General features: G+C 43.9%; 1 protein-coding gene across 1 annotated transcript in view; it reads right to left on the bottom strand.

Annotated features, from left to right (window-relative positions):
* Positions 1-2,230: 2,230 nt before the first annotated feature.
* Positions 2,231-17,352, bottom strand: part of CPPED1 (calcineurin like phosphoesterase domain containing 1) — a 69,423-nt gene continuing 54,301 nt past the window's right edge. Inside the window, exon 4 of the mRNA XM_083585365.1 lies at positions 2,231-5,343. Coding sequence (XP_083441491.1) covers positions 5,114-5,343 — 230 coding nt within the window. The 3' untranslated portion in view covers positions 2,231-5,113. The remainder of the gene's footprint in view (positions 5,344-17,352) is intronic.

Raw genomic sequence — 17,352 nt, 5'->3', positions numbered from 1 at the left:
TTCAAGACCTTAGAAATGTTGGCGCTTCAAGACCTGCCGCTTAATCTTTCAAGGTTCTTCATACGGGTGCACTCTCCCCACTTTGGATCAAATCTATGCTTCCAGGTGTCATAAGAAAGCTGCAGAGATATTGCAGGATAGTACGCACCCCGGAAATGATCTCTTTCAGCTTCTGCCTTCTGGAAGAAGGTACAGGGTTATAAAGACTAGGACTAGCCGCCTGAGAAACAGTTTTTATCCAAATGCGATTTTGGTTTTAAACGCGGTGTAAGGTAGTCTCTGTGGGAGTATATTGTATTTAATTATGGGGTATCAGAGTTTTTAGGGGGTTAACCAGGCTGGGATAGCTGGGATAGCAGGCTTGTTGGGTTTTGAATGTCTGATGTAGATTTTTTTTCAGTTTCGTTGTTCTGTATGGGACAATGAGAATAAAGATTATCGTATTGTATCGTAACACCTCAGCATCTCGTTTAGAGGCTCCTGAGAGCTCAAAGCTTCCTTTTTTCGAATGAGAAGTTGCTCATTTTTCATAAAATCAGTTGGAACATCACCCTCCTTCACCCCCTCCACCCTCCAAACAACCTAGCAGTTATTAGGACTGTCAATGAGTGACAAATGAGTAAAGTGCTTGCTCACTCTCCCCAATGGGGACTTTTTTCACTGCTCTTAAAGGGCCTTAAAAGGTTACAACTGTGATGAATGCTTTGGGAACATGGAAAAAATATATATATTAAAAATTTTATGCGTAAGCCAAGGTGACCTTTTGTGTATGAGAGGCTGGGCTCTGCCTATCATGTTCACAATGATACCTTTAAAAGGAAGACACACACTTCTGGTTGGCGTCTATGGTAAAAGGATGCTGGATTTGACAGACCTTTGGCCTGATCCTGCAAAGCCCTCCTTCTGCTCCGATTTACGCCATCAAGTTCAAGATGTAGTGGGAAAGAGCCTAGTGGATTTGCCCATCAACGAAGGTTATCAGCACTCTTGCCAGTGAACCAGTCCAACAGCCACGGCTGTTGATTATGGACACTGGTAGGGCATCAAGGCAGGGAGTCCAACAGAGGTGGCGCCAGAGCCTATGACAGGCAGAACCAACTAATGCCAATTATGTCCCCCCTGCTGAGTTCTGCAAGGGAAACACAGAGATGGAGGAGGAGGAAGGTGACAGCCTGTGCCATGCCCTGGATGGGCTACAACAAAGAAATAGGGGAGGTAAGGGGGGGAGGAGACTGGCTTAGAGCAGATGGAGGTTGTTGGGGGCAGTGTCCAGTTCACCCTGAGGAGCCAGTCTCCACAGGAGTAGTGCCAGCAGTCATCTTAATTCGGACAATAGTGTTTTAAAATAAATGACATTTGAAATAATAGAACCTCCAGACTTGTAGATAAAAGGTAAAGGGACCCCTGACCATTAAGTGCAGTTGTGGCCGACTCTGGGGTTGCGGCGCTCATCTCGCTCTATAGGCCAAGGGAGCCGGCGTACAGCTTCCGGGTCATGTGGCCAGCATGACTAAGCTGCTTCTGGCGAACCAGAGCAGTGCACGGAAACGCTGTTTACCTTCCCGCCCGAGTGGTACCTATTTATCTACTTGCACTCTGACGTGCTTTCGAGCTGCTAGCTTGAAAGGAGCAGGGACCGAACAACGGGAGCTCACCCCATCGTGGGGATTCGAACCGCCGACCTTCTGATCAGCAAGTCCTAGGCTCTGTGGTTTAACCCACAGCGCCACCCACATCCCAGACATGTAGATAGTATCCCTCTGAAAACAAGTGGCTAACGTAGCTCCATGGTGCAGCAATAAAACAGCTAGCACATTTGCAAAGCTAAGCAGGGCCAATATGGCATCCAATTGGATGGGGGACCACATGTTGCAATTCCTGCAGAGGGTTGGACTAGATGACCCTTAGGGTACCTTCCGATTCTATGATTCTATTTGAGTGTGGCGGTGGGTGGCAGTAGCATTGTGTCCTGCTCGTGAACTTTCTAGAAGCTTCTAGGTGTGATTTGGGATCCTAAAAGACCTTTGGTAAGACCTGGCAGTTTTTCACGCACCAGGGGTGTGGCGGCTTTTACTACAAAAGAATTTTTACACGTTCCCTCTTCGTAAATCAAGAGCGCTCATTATGCCTTTGCACTTTTATCATACTGACTAGACCACATATATTGCAAATGGAGATTTTTATTACTTTTTAAAGAGTGCCTGTATAAAAAAAGATCAAAGTCAGGAGATTTCTCACCTCATTTTTTTTTATTGGTTTTCCATTCAGGGGGTCAAACAGGTTTAAGGCCAACAGGCGAACAATCATAACCATTCTAAATCCCCCTGAAAAGGGGAAAGAAACTAAAGAAACAAGAACATTTCTTATCATTCAAACAGTACCCCACTTGAGTGGCTAAAACTCTCCTGTGTGTTAGAAATAACTGTGGGGAGAGGAGGGATTTGCTGGGTTATACCACCCTCTCTGCCACATCCCAATCCCCTCTATATCAGTGATCTTCAAACTTGTCAGACCTGGGACACACTTTTAATCCAAATATGTATTTGGGGACCATTCATCCCCTCCATTCTCTCTCCTCCCCATCGCTATTTTTATCTTGATCATGCAGCTGTTTCAACCCATCCCTCCATCTGGACCCAAACCAATATGGGGTCCCAACCCACCAGTTGAAGACCACCAAGCATGGAGGAAACCTTGGGCCTTCCAGGCATCATTGAACTCTAACTCTCATCACCCCTCACTGTTGGCCAAGCTGGCTGGGGCTGATGGGAATAAGAGTCCAACAACCTCTGGAAGGCCCCAAGTCCTCTGTCTCTGCTCCACAGTGGATAAGGTCTGTAGCAAGAATTGCTTCCCTGTGCATTTCAAAACTCCTTCTGCAGATCTTCGCCATGGAGAACACCCGGTCTTGGTGACAGGATTGTAGGAACAGATCCCACTCTCCCTTCAATTTAGGAAGCCTTTGACATCTGGGCGGAGCTAGTGATTCCATTTATTCCATTTGTGTTCTGAGGGATTCAATTTAAAACGGAACAATTAGTTTGGAATGATCACTTGAAGTAGCCGTGTATACATTTCAAAAATATGCCTTCTTCTTTTTTTAATGTTGCCATTTCATTTGATAACGTATCGTCCAGGTTTATAACCGCACTTATATAACCACACACCAAATGTAAGCACAGGAAGGTGATTTGTTATTCATTGAAAAGTGATTTCACACCAATTTGTAGTACTGTTCATCTGCGAATTCCCTACATACACACATCTGGAAAGCCGGGGAGCCCCAAAAGACACATGGTTTGTGCTGACACAACACATTATATTCCTTAATAAGGAATATACCCATCCTTTAAAATGTGGACTGGTCCCACATAGGAACACGAAAACCTATTAAACCATAAAAGTGGGGGGGAAAACCACACACCCACACAAACCAGTTTGGTAGGATTATTAAGCCATCTACAAATAACCCTGGACTCAAAAGACCTCAATTAACCCCATTACTTCATTGAGTAAATACTCCCCCGCCCCCAGCACAGAGTGTGAGTTCAATTTCATTCTTTTAAGAAATCAAAATGTGTAAGAAGAGGAGAAACCAGCAAAAAATAAAAATAAAAAATGGTTTAAACTGATTGTTCCATTGGTTTAAAGGGCAGAGCGCCATGAATTGTATTTCTGAAAATGACTTGGGGCTCTCTAATGGAATTCTAAGTACTCTCACCAAACGACAATTCCTGGAATTTCTTGGCTGAAGCTGCAAACAGTTAAATTAGCTCACCGCTGATTTAGGTTTGCTTGTAGTGAGGTGGAAATGGCAAGCTCTAAATGATTTCCTTTCAGAGGACTGATTCATGGGTGGTGAATCAGTGTCAAATCGTGCCTACAGTTGCGCAGTGCACACACGTGCAGGGCCTACTCAAGCGATCAACGCAAAAATGCCATATAGTGAGCATTTAAATGGAAGGCTGTGGAGCGTTTTCTCTTGAGACGCGATTCCCTGGATCCTGGAAATGCCCTCTCTTGTAAGGTCCTGGGGGTCAGAACACAGCACCCAAGTGCAGCTCACCTGGGCAAGCCACCATTTTATATTGCCCACAATCCACTGCTGTGATGGTACACTGGGGAAGCGTGGGAAGTTGCTGCTGCAATAACCACCAGGGCGAGCCCACTGAAGTCAAAGAAAGCCACTCAAGGGCACTAGGCCAGGAACCCCTCCACACCCGGAGACAACCCTGTTCTCCGTTCCACTTTAAACAGTCATGGCTCCCCCCAAAGATTCCTGGGAACTGTAGTTTGTTAAGGGTGCTTAGAGGAGACACCCCCTCCCTAGCAGGGAGATACAATTCTCAGAGTGGTTTAACAACCAATCCCTCTTCCCAGGGAACTCTGGGAACCGTAGCTCTGTTAGAGGAATTGGGGGGTGTCTCCTGACAACTCCCAGCACCCTGAACAAACTACAGCTCCCAGGATTCTTTGGGGCAAGCCATGACTGCTAAGTGGCTCGATGCTGCTATAAACGTATAGGAGAGATGGAGCCTCTGTGAGGCATGATAGACCTGTGGCAAATTGCACATGTCAGAGGTGTCTTTCCTTATTAGAAATAGGTATAGAATATTTCCCAGCTTCTTACAGCTGCCCTGTAATTGCATATGTGTACCTAGTATTTGCTTTGAACTGAGGGCAAACCCCTTTCATTCTTCCATTAACGTGGCATTTGGGTTCCCTGCAGCCTCCTGTTGTTTATTGGGCTGTCATGTAGACGGTTGTGCCGTATGTTTGTTCGCGAGTGCATTTAAGCGCTGCTATAAAAGTGGTTTATTCTAAGAACAGTGCATTCTCAGAATATCTCCTTAATTACAAAATCAATAGCGCTGTCACTACTTTTATAGCACAAGTTAAATTTATACGCACCCTTGACAAGTGAATATAATCCCTCTGACTGCCTGTTTGACTTTGCGACGTTCAGGTGCTTTCTGATTATGATGAGAAATCTTTGCTATGGCCAACTTTTTTAAAAAAAAAACAAAGGAAATCACACAATGCACAGTTCTGATACCTTGCCCTGGGCTGGAGAGGGCCGCACCCCAAATATTGTGGTAGAGGAAAGAAATGGCTAGTTTTGGTTAAGCAAAGCCGCGATGTCTTTCTCGACCTCTCGATTGCTCAGTTCATTCAAACTGTAGTATCTGTGAACAATCTTCTCGGGGGTGACAGCCACCACCCTTAGCCCATGGGTGTCTTCTCCTAGCTGGCACCCTATGGCAGACGAAATAACCATTTCAATATTTTTGTAGGAGCCACCAGCATTTCGGTGGTAGTGCCCGGAAAACACTGCTTTGACACCTGTTTAAAAGGGGGGAGAAAAAACCCAGTAAACAACAACAACAAACCAACAGAATTCGAAACATCAATTATAGAGGGAAGCACAAGAAAAAATATTAAGTAAAATATAAGAAGTTGTATTTATTTATTTACTTATTTATCTCATTAAAAAAAATATACACTGCTTTATTGTAAAGAGAAAAAAACTCAAAGCAGTTTACTCAAAGATGAAACAATAAAATCATCAATAAGAAGGATTAATAACAATTGAAGACTTTCTCAAAAGGTTAAAACAACAATAGACTAAAAACAGACCTAACCTCACACCAACTTTCTAAACATCTAGGAAGGCGTGTGTAAACCAAAATGTTTTTAGCAGGTGCCAAAAGGACTGCAGTGAAGGTGTGTGCTTGTTATCATGAGTCAGGGAGTTCCAAAGTTTTGAGTTTAGATCTTACAAAAAAATCAGTATCAAAGCAACCACTACAAAGCCTCCTTTTCCATGTAAAGTTTCTGAAGGGATGGGTCTCCACAGATAATCTTAATAACTGGGCAGATTCACAAATGAGATGTTATTTTATGATACCCCCCCCCCAAAAAAAACCCATTTAGGGCAGCTGACTCATACCTTACTGGGTCAGTGGGCACATTTTCAATGCTGAGAAAGTGACGTGGGTGCCACAAAATGGCTTCCCTGGGGGCGTGGCCTAACGAAAAAGAGCTGCTGTGGGGACATGGCAAAATGGCTGCCAAATCTAAAAAAGCAGGAAAAGGGATGGACCACAAAATAGTACAGGCCTGCCTCACATCAATGGAGGAAAAGGCAGCTGTATTTAGTAACACAAAGTCTCCTTTGTGGGCATCCAATCCTGGCATGAAATATGGTCATACTTAAGGAGGCAATAGGCAGTGAAACCAGAAACTGGGCAGGAAGAGGAAACAGTCTCTGATGTATTGCAGATTTCTGAGGGGATATTTACTGAAACCTTTCGAAAGTACCATAGGCGTCACTGGCATTTATACTGGCTTCCACAGGCGATGAACTGGCAACCCCTGATTTAGGGATTTACTTTAAGGCCTTTTAAATTTTTTTACAAGTAAGAGTATTCCCTTAATTTCATTTGTTGACCAAAGAAAAGGTTGAAAAGAATACGTTAATTCAGAGAGAAGTGTTGCACAAGATAATATGCATTATGTCAATTTAGGCAATATCCTTACGGCTTTGTTTACGAGTGCCAATAAAAACGGCATGTAATTTAAGCATGAATACACTCCTTTTTTTACAGTTAATTGTTACTAATGCAAACTGATTTCGGTTTAATAGAAATTGCTTGGGATGCATTGCCATCTCGAGATGGGGAATTAAGGGGGAAAAACAGCAGCATCTCATAAACAGGCTGAGCTCCCGAAACAAAAGCTTTTGGCTGCAAGGCTGCAACAAATTTCCTTGGCCTCGATTTCAATCCTATGCTCTTCCATGAGGCTCGAAGGCAGCGGTACCTTTATCAGATGTTCAGCAAGGTCATTCTTCTTGTTTTTGTTATTATTGAGGGTCCTATCCAATATAGAACTAAGTTCAAGCCTCTTAGTGGCATACCTGCTCCACTTGCAAAATGTTTTGTGCCAAAGGAACGCCGTTCCACAAGAATTATGAGTGGAGATCTGCCCCCAATATTGTATTTCATCAATAAAAACCAAATAAGGCAATAGCTCTTGAAGCTTGTATTGGAGAGCTGTTGCATGCCACTATTCATCATCCTCAGCCCCAAAAATCACAATACACAGAGTGGCTTTTCTACAAAAGGGAGATATGGGCAGTGAGCTACATCATAACATGGTTCATAATAATTTACATACACCATGGGAATGGTGTTTCTAGGACCAAGGTGAAACTGTGAGGCTCCCTTGTTATTTTTGCTATTGGATGCTGTATGTTGCTTAAGTACAGTAATCTTATATTCACAGTATTGACGTGAGTTTCTTTTGCAGGTTATTATATCTGCTATTGTTTTGGTACGTTATTATGGAACAGTTTTTGTACGGTTTTTTTGGAACGTAGGCCTGTTCTCTGCTTTGAGCATTTTGTGTGTGTGCGGAAAAGCGGTATACAAAAAATAATAATGAATGAACAAAAATACATAGGAAGCATTTGGGTGACATTGTTGCACAACGGATTGGCCACTGTGCTGTGCAATGGGTTTCCATTAGCAAGAGTACAGACCTACAATTGTCTGGCAACTCATGAGCAAGCAATCCCCAGAACTCCTTTACAACCCGCAGCTAGGAAGCCACAGTATATGAGGTCTCCCTCTTGAGGCTTCCAGTTGATAAAAACAACACAGGTCTCTGCTTCCTCTAGTTCCCCTCCTTGCTCCCCAAGCTTGACCTTGGCTTGCTTGGACTATGCTGAGCTTTGAACCTGGCTTTCTAGATCAGGCATAGGCAAACTCCGGCCCTCCAGATGTTTGGGACTACAATTCCCATCATCCCTAGCTAACAGGACCAGTGGTCAGGGATGATGGGAATTGTAGTCCCAAACATCTGGAGGGCCGGAGTTTGCCTATGCCTGTTCTAGATGAAATGTTTCAGCAAAAGGCTTTTACCTCTTTGGACCAAAAGCCCCAACCCCAAGGATACACTGTGGAGCACAGCTATGATGGGGACAGATTCTTGCCCTGGAGAGCCACCACCAATCAAAAGTAGGAGAGTTGCTAAAAGACACCTCTATTCCCCTCACAGAGCTACAATTCCCAGAGGGGTTAAACCAGTGAACTCTGTGAAGGGGAATAGGGGCCTCAGCAGCCTCAACGTATTACAATTGCCAGGATTTTTTGGGTGAAGCCACACGATTTGAAGTGGGACAACAGTACTTTAAATGTATGGTGCAGATGGAGCCTTGGTTTAAGACTGGGATTAATGAAGTGGGCAGTCCTGCCTAATCCAAGTCATTTAGGTAGGGTTGCCATTTAGGTAGGAATTTTCCAGGAAATGGTGTCTGGACAAAAATTGCTGAAATGTCTGGGAAAATCCGGATGCATTGCAACCCATGTCAGTAGTGTAGATTTTGGTGAAGTTATTAATATGGCAGTTGTTGTATAAGAGATTATGATGATGACTGGAATGTAATTGAAATGAATACTACCGTATTTTGGAATGCAGAAATAAAGAAAACCATCAAACCATTAATTCTAGGATGTGGAGGGCCACCTAAATTATATAATTCAGTATTTGAAGGCTTGGTATTATTAATTGTATTATAAATTGGTATTGTTATAATGAGGCTATTATTGGATTCTAACTGAAAACTAATAAAAAATATTATTTTTAAAAAAGCTCCAATTTTGCCTTAAAAAAGCTCAACAACTTTTGTGTCTGGATCTTCACCTCTTGAAATATGGCAACCCTAATTTAGGGCTTATAGGTAGTAACGGGCTCTTTGAACTGAGCCTGGAAACGACACAGAAGCCATTGCAGCTAAAAACACCACGACTGGACTCATATGCGCCATAAAGATGATCTCAGTCAACACTTTGCTTGCTGCCAATCTAACGTCCAATTCAATTTTTGCCAAATGCCACATTTCCTTCAGGTTCCCAATAACACACAAACTCCCCTAACGAGCTCGCTTTTATTGCGACAGCTTCTTAATTATTAGTGACTCCACTTACTGAAGACTGAGCGAGACAGGCCACTCATAATGATGCCGTTTGACAAAAGAGGTGTGTGTGTGTGTGTAGAATCACTTTCATTTCCTGATGGTTTAATTGTGTGTGAGAGAGAAAGACAGAATGACTGCCAGACAACCGAACGTTCACATCCTGACATCAAAGTTACTTCCCCTCCAATTTATTTATTTAAAAGCATTTCCAAACTGCTTAACATTTAAATATCCTGGCAGTATATGGAACAACAAACATTAACAGGGTAAAACGGTAGCAAAAAAGCAGAGAGAAAAACAGAAATCTAGTAATAACAGGATTCAGTCAGGGGTCAGGGAAAGACTGACTTATTACATGTTGAAATGCTGCTCCCCCTCCCCACAAAAAGACCATTAAGTCTTGAGTGGGTGTTGCCAGTCTGCACACCTGTAATTTTCAGAAAGCATCTGTGGATGCCAATCATAAAATTGCTGCCATGAGCGTGAGGTAAAAAACAAAATGGCTGCCATATCTAAAAATGACAGGATCACAAAATGGTGCTGGCATGCCCTCCATCAATGGAAAAAAGGCACCTGAATCGGACACCTCCACTTGCTCACAGGGAGAATCTCTGTGTACCTCTCCTCTGTTCACAATGGGAGGATGGGTGTCCAATCCTAGCATCCAACAAAATGTCTGCATGCTTAAAGGGGGGTGTTCAATGTAAGAGAGGCCAAGTCAGTGCAAAAAGAAACTCAGCAGGGACAACAAACAATCTAATGTGGATTTTCAAGGGGATATTTACTGAGACCTTTTCTGGGTGACTTAGGAGGTACTGGTAGGCATATTGACACATGTGGGTGCCAGGATGATGACCGCTGTTTGAGTGGAAAATTACAAAAGTGCAGCACTGGTCATTGTTGTCAGTGCCCTCCACTTAAGAGGAAAGGAGCTTGCAGAGCATTCTTCAGAGCACAATAACTTATTCACCGTGAGGTGCGTCTGTCTCCATCATTAACTGATTTTCAGGAAAAAATTTTGAAAACATTCCTGTTTACCCAGGCATTTCATGGCCGTAGAACAGGGCAACCCTGGGACTGGCAAATGAGAGCATATTTCAAACCATTTTCAGAATGTCTTAATGGTGTTCTGCCAAAGGTTTTGTTTGCCAAAGGCAGCGGTTCTCTTGGATTAGAGAGCAATAAGAACACTTATTCTTGGAAAAGAATTAAGAGCCTCGGATATAAGATCTCCAGGTTGATGGACTACATGGATCTGACGGAAAGGACTGGCAGAATCCGAAACCAGGGAAAAGAGAGGGTGGAAGAAGACTGGGAAGTTCATATTTAGAAATTTTGTAAAATTAATGACTGTTAGAAAAACCGTGGAATGATATTATAGGGATTTAGTGAAATGTTAGAAGAAGTTAAGTATAGATAAGTAATTTAGTCTTAAAGGGAAATAAGGTTAAAATATGTTATTTACAAGATGAAAAAAAACAGAGAAAGATGGAAAGGATTTGCTGAAACAATTAGAAGAACTGGAATACAAAAAAGGGATGTGTGAGGAAGTCGAGGAAACAAGGAAATGAAGGATAGAATATGGAAAAGGAGAGATGTATTTTAAACTGTTTTCGTTTTAAGTCATGTGTTTAATCTAATGGGTTTGGGGTGGGTTTTATAATATTTGTATACTGTATTGTATTGTGGTGTTTTTTCACTTTTTTGTTTTTTTTCTCTTTCTTTCTTGTCTTTATTTTTCTTTTTTCTTCTTTTTCTGTAATCTTCAAAAGTAATAAATATTATTTTTTTTTAAAAAAAGAACACGTATGGGTGAAGGCTGTGGGTTTCGTTGGTTACACAGCAAGCATTAGACATTGACATGCATCACACACACACACACACACACACACACACACACACACACACTCTACTTAGACTAGACAAAGCAAACTACTTATCCTTGCACCCAACTCGAATGAAACCCATTCCAGACTGCTTCAATCTTATGTTCCATTTGCTGTTGGAGCAGGGCTGGCCAAGGCCATTTTACCATTTGAGGCAAAACCTGCCTCCGCCTGCTCTTCCACCTGAGGCAACTGGAGGCCGGGGAAACCCTGGTGCACTGAAAGAAGTGGGGGAGAGAAAAGGAGGCTGGAGAGGGAACAGGACGGCAGAGGCAAAGCTGGTCTTGAATGGGGTAACTGTGCCCCTGAAGGACCAGGTGCGCAGCCTGGGAGTCATTCTGGACTCACAGCTGTCCATGGAGGCGCAGGTCAATTCTGTGTCCAGGGCAGCTGTTTATCAGCTCCATCTGGTACACAGGCTGAGACCCTCCCTGCCAGCAGACTGTCTTGCCAGAGTGGTGCATGCTCTAGTTATCTCCCGCTTGGACAACTGCAATGTACTCTACATGGGGCTACCTTTGAAGGTGACCTGGAAACTACAACCAATCCAGAATGTGGCAGCTAGACTGGTGACTGGGAGCGGCTGCCGAGACCATATAACACTGGTCTTGAAAGACCTACATTGGCTCCCAGTACATTTCCGAGCACAATTCAAAGTGTTGGTGCTGAACTTTAAAGCCCTAAATGGCCTCGGTCCAGTATACCTGAAGGAGCATCTCCACCTTCATCGTTCTGCCCGGACACTGAGGTCCAGCGCAGAGGGCCTTCTGGCAGTTCCCTCACTGCGAGAAGTCAAGTTACAGGGAACCAAGCAGAGGGCCTTCTCGGTAGTGGCACCCGCCCTGTGGAACGCCCTCCCACCAGATGTCAAAGAGAAAAACAACTACCAGACTTTTAGAAGACATCTGAAGGCAGCCCTGTTTAGGGAAGCTTAATAGGTTATTGTATTTTAATATTCTGTTGGAAGCTGCCCAGAGTGGCTGGGGAAACCCAGCCAGATGGGCGGGGTATAAATAATAAATAAATTATTGTTGTTGTTGTTGTTATTACAAGAGTAGGATCCAGCGAGTGGCACACACCTCCTCAGAGCTGCATCTGCTCCCCCTCCCAGCTGACCTCAGCCTGCTGCGTGAGGTGACTGCTTCTTCCAGAGAACCCTTAGACATGACAGCAAATGGTCCTTCTGGGAGCTGACTGATGCATAGCATCCTCTTGAGATCTCCTTGTCTATTCTGAGTTCTGCCTGACAGTGTCTCCAGCGCCCATATTTATAGCCTGTATCCTGCCGAGTCAGCTTACTGGCGTATTGCTCATGTTCATGTATGTTACACAGTGCTGGATTTACATATAAGCCGAACAAGCTATAGCTTAGGGCCCCACTCTCTTGAGGGCCCCCCAAAAAATTGAAGGAAAAAAACAACTGGATGTACATTTCCAAAATATAAGATAAAAAACAAATACAGTGGTACCTCGGGTTACATACGCTTCAGGTTACATACGCTTCAGGTTACAGACTCCGCTAACCCAGAAATAGTACCTCGGGTTAAGAACTTTGCTTCAGGATGAGAACAGAAATCATGCTCCAGCGGCATGGCAGCAGTGGGAGGCCCCATTAGCTAAAGTGGTGCTTCAGGTTAAGAACAGTTTCAGGTTAAGAATGGACCTCCGGAACGAATTAAGTACTTAACCCGAGGTACCACTGTAAAATAAAACCTACATACAGTTAGAGCTTAATAATTATTTCACTATTAATATACTTCTTCTTAATTGTACTTCACTATTAATATACTTCCATTACCACAATGGTGGACTTTAATCTGGTTTTGGATGATGTATTGATATATCACCCAGCCCTAGTCCCTAGAACCCTCCAATAACAACCAAAGGGACGAATCATGAAACTGCAGCGGCAGGTCTCTTGACTGTATCTCAAGGTCACAGAGTGAGATGTCACTCAGCTGGTGTCTATGATATAACCACCTGTTAACTAGGGGTCTACAGTGGTACCTCGTGTTTCAGACGCTTCAGGTTACAGACGCTTCAGGTTACAGACTCCGCTAACCCAGAAATAGTACCTCAGGTTAAGAACTTTGCTTCAGGATGAGAACAGAAATCGTGCTCTGGTGGCGCGGCGGCAGCAGGAGGCCCCATTAGCTAAAGTGGTGCTTCAGGTTAAGAAGAGTTTCAGGTTAAGAACGGACCTCCAGAACGAATTAAGTTCTTAACCCGAGGTCCCACTGTACTATGCATTCCCATAGTAAGTGCTGAGTTCAACATAGTTAACCCTTTCAGGACTCAAGCCCACACTAGTGCAAGTATAAGCTATTACCTTGGAAGGGCTAACTGCTCTGCATCATTCTTAATCTCAATGAGATACAAAGGTTTGCCAGATAAGTTCCATAGCCAACGGTAGCTATTTCCAAAATTTGTTAAAAGCTTTTTTTTTTTAAAAAAGTTTGCTGTGAATGTGTTAGCCTCCCTGGGCTCTTTGGGGATGAAGGGCACGATGTAAATTCAATGACGACAAATAATAAATTTATATTGATTATTGGTAGTTTCCCCCTTCACTTTTGATGGCATGTACAGGGAAGTCTCATTTTCTTATATATCCCAAGGGAACTCAACTGCCACTTGGGTTTTTTCCTCCAGACACATGACACATGACCTATTTTTTATTTCCCTACTCTGTGGCATGTTTTTCAGGCTTGCCTGGGCAAAAAAAGAGACACTGCCAATGATTCAAACAGAGGAAGCACAAAGCAGCAGAAAAGAAAAGGGGGAAAAGACAATCAGCTGAAGCTGTGAGCGAAAGATCCGCTTGATTTTCAAACTCTGGTGGAGTCCTTGCTGCTGAAGCGGCTTGCCCTATTTTGCTTCCTGATCAAAATGAAATATTCTTTATTTAGTACAGCTCCTCAAACTTTGCCTACCTGGGATGAAAGTTGCATCTATAATTCAGTGTAATAAACTTCAAAAAGTGGATTCACTGACTCAGTGCTGCGCTTCCAAGTTGAGCAGGAAAGTCAAAATCTTTGGCAGGAACGTTCAGAATGTTTTAAAATTATATTCCAGCAAACATAAAAGTAGGTCCTAATGAAGAAAACACACTGAAAAGTTGAAAGTAGCTACGATAACTGGTAAAGGATTGCATCCAACTAACTTCCCCCCAGAAATCCATAGGTCTAAGTTAGCAGTGACTGTTAATGAGTTTACTCTGAATACAACTACAACCCAAGATGTTTTTATGGTTGCCTGGTGACAAGTGAATGCTTCTCTGGTGGAATAATATTTGGTTCAGTAAATTGAGTTTCCTCCAAAATTAACTGAGGAAAAAAGATGCACAACTTTTTTTTAAGCTTGGAAACCAGCGCCTTGGGTCTTTAATCTGTGAATTGGCTCTTTAATGCTGCCAGGCAAACTGGATGACAGTGACAGGCAGGCAGCAGTGTAGTATCTTGCCTTTTGTTAGTTGTGTGTCCTGAGTCTTGACCATGTGTAGGCAAACTAAGGCCCGTGGGCCAGATCTGTCCCAATCACCTTTTAAATCCGGCCTGCGGATGGTACGGGAATCAGCGTGTTTTACATGGGTAGAATGTGTGCTTTTATTTAAAATGCATTTCTGGGTTATTTGTGGGGCATAGGAATTCGTTCAGCCCCCCCCCCAATATAGTCCAACCCCCCCCACAAGGCCTGAGAGACAGTGGACCGGCCCCATGCTGAAAAATTTTGCTGACCCCTGGTCTTGACCTCCTGGCCCCTGATTGGCTGTGCCAAGGGTGGGCCAAGGATAGCAATCTGGGGTGAAGAAGAAGCAGGAACCAGGAAACACAGCACTCACCAGTGACCAGGTCTAAAGAGCAAGTCAGGGTCATAAGGTGAACTAGAAGGCAGAGTCAAGATCAACTGATAACCAAGGACATAGGAACATGCCAGTGCACAGTAAGCCCTTGCTGCTTCAGGAAGGCTCAAATGAAAGAGGAGGTTATTCTAGACATCTTCCTGCCCAATGGCCAGTATAGGTTCCTGTATTACAGAGGACGCAATGACTCTTGGGATCCCTTCCAACTGCATCATTCCCACTGCACACCTTGCTCAGTGGAAAATTCTCCTGCCGAGGGCACACCTCTGGCGTCCCTTGACATCTTGGTGCCGCCGGCAAACTGACGGCTTTGAAAAGCCGTAGAAAAGTCCGCTGGATTCAGGAGGGAGGCTCATGTTGCCGTGCTTTTGTAATTGCAAGACACAGGGACTGAATATATAAAAGCTGCATAACTAGTGCAAGGAGAAGTGGTCTGACAGGCAACATTAGTCTTGTCTCAGCCAGCTATAAAGAACAATTTCCCTACATGACAAGCTTGGGCCCAAGAGACGAAGTGGTGGAGGGGATAGCTTTTACTGGGTGAGAGTACTTCCAATAAAAGAAAGCATTTTCTTTGAATTTGTTTCTTTCTCATCGAATAATCCTCTGCCTCCTGGGTCTTCCTGCAGATATTCCTATATATATATTGAACATATCTGGACTTGCAACCGACCTTCTACACTGCTCATTGCCTCGTGGTTCTGTTACTGTATATACAAAAGACACAAATGTTTTATTTGCGATGAAAAATGCCATAAAAGTGACTTTAAACCCCCTCCCCTGGAAACCACATTCCTCTGCTTGTGTTCTCTGAGGTAGCTGTGCTTCAAAATGCACAGAACCTCTGGCAATGTTAACGACTGACTTGCAGAAGGTTCAGGGGTTCCTGAATGAAAGCTGATAATAGCACAGAATTTAGCACCAGGAAGAGCTCATTCCCAAATACACAAATTCAGTGTGTATCGTGCAAGGGTTGGGGGACCTGTGGCTCTCCAAATGGCTTTGTACTCTGACCAATAGGAACCTAAAAGGAGCCCTGCTGGATGAGACCAATGGCCCATCTAGTCCACCATCCTGTTCTCACGGTGGCTGACCAGAAGTCTACAAGCTGGACACGAGTGCAACAACACTCTGCCATTTGTGATTTCCAGCAATTGGTAATCAGTCATAATACCTCTAAGCAGTGGAGCAGCCACCAATAGTCACATGACTCCATGACTCTGTCTAATCCTCTTTTGAAGTGTATTTGCATCTTCCAGTGTGGTGTAGAGCCAGTGTTGTGTAGTGGTTAAGAGTGATGGACTCGTAATCTGGTGAACCGGGTTCGCATCTCCGCTCCTCCACATGCAGCTGCTGGGTGACCTTGGGCTAGTCACACTTCTCTGAAGTCTCCCAGCGCCACTCACCTCACAGAGTGTTTGTTGTGGGGGAGGAAGGGAAAGGAGAATGTTAGCCGCTTTGAGACTCCTTCAGGTAGTGATAAAGCGGGATATCAAATCCAAACTCTTCTTCTACTCGTCTTCTTCCTTGGGGACACACATATTCATGAACACTTTCCCATTCTCTGTGAGATCTACCTGACAGAAAAAGGTTTAAGGAATACCAGGCCAGGATTTTCCAAGCTGAAGGCCACTCCGCACCACCACACTCAAGTTTGCAACTGGGGTCCTACTCTGCCAACACCTGCACCTGTGTAATACCAGTGTTTTCTCAATTCCGCTTCCCACATCCATTTATTTATGTTTGCAGCCTGTGCATGCGTACTCAGAGTCCCCACTGGGTTGTGTTCTTGGCCTAACAACCCCAGCCTTATGCACGTTGATTTGGAAACAACTTTGCGGAGAAACCAACATATTCAGACGTCAGCTGTAGGCTGCTGGCATCTGAAAATGTAGGCTGATTATTTTACATTGTCTCTGAAAACTCACAGGGGCCACCGTTAATGCTTGTTGCGCAACAGAGAGGTAAGCAGGTCGCGGCTACATCTAACAGAAGATGCAGCTAGCTTTGCTAACATAATAAACACAGGCTTCCCCTTTCTGGCCTGCCACCTCAGTTATTTACTCAACTTATTTTGTTCATTACCATAAAAAAAGAAAGAAAAAGAAAGTCAACACGATCCAATCAGTGCAATAATGCAAAGATGACAAGCTAGCAATTTACTTTGGTCTAGATTTTTCTCTTTTTTCTCCCCCTTTTTTTATCTCAAACATAAAAAGAATCTCATAAAAATGTGCCGTGCACTCAGATGCAATTTATTCACTTAGAAATGTTCTCCCCAGGTAGTGCTGCCAAATTATGGTTTCAGAAAGCCCTCTCAATATTGTTAGGTGGAGAAGCCGCCTTTCCCCCTCGACTTTTGTTGCAGGGGTGGGGAAGCCTTTTGGCTAAGTGGGCCAGATCTTTATCTCCCCGCCCCACCTGCCAATCACCTGGCGTCACGATGGCATCAAGTGACTGGTAGGCGGTCAGTCCTGCCCACCTGTCAAAATTGACCTGTGAGGGTGGGAGGAGGGAAACACACCGGTGAAACAGCACTGAGCTCCCCATTCATCGGCTGCTGAGTGAAGGGTTCAATCCTGATCTCTGCAGGGGCTTGCTTCACACCAGCTTCACACTCAGGGAAT

The sequence above is a fragment of the Podarcis filfolensis genome (genome assembly GCF_964270895.1).
Source record: "Podarcis filfolensis genome assembly, chromosome: 14".
NCBI lineage: Eukaryota > Metazoa > Chordata > Lepidosauria > Squamata > Lacertidae > Podarcis > Podarcis filfolensis.
This window is presented reverse-complemented; position numbering and strand designations above follow the sequence as displayed.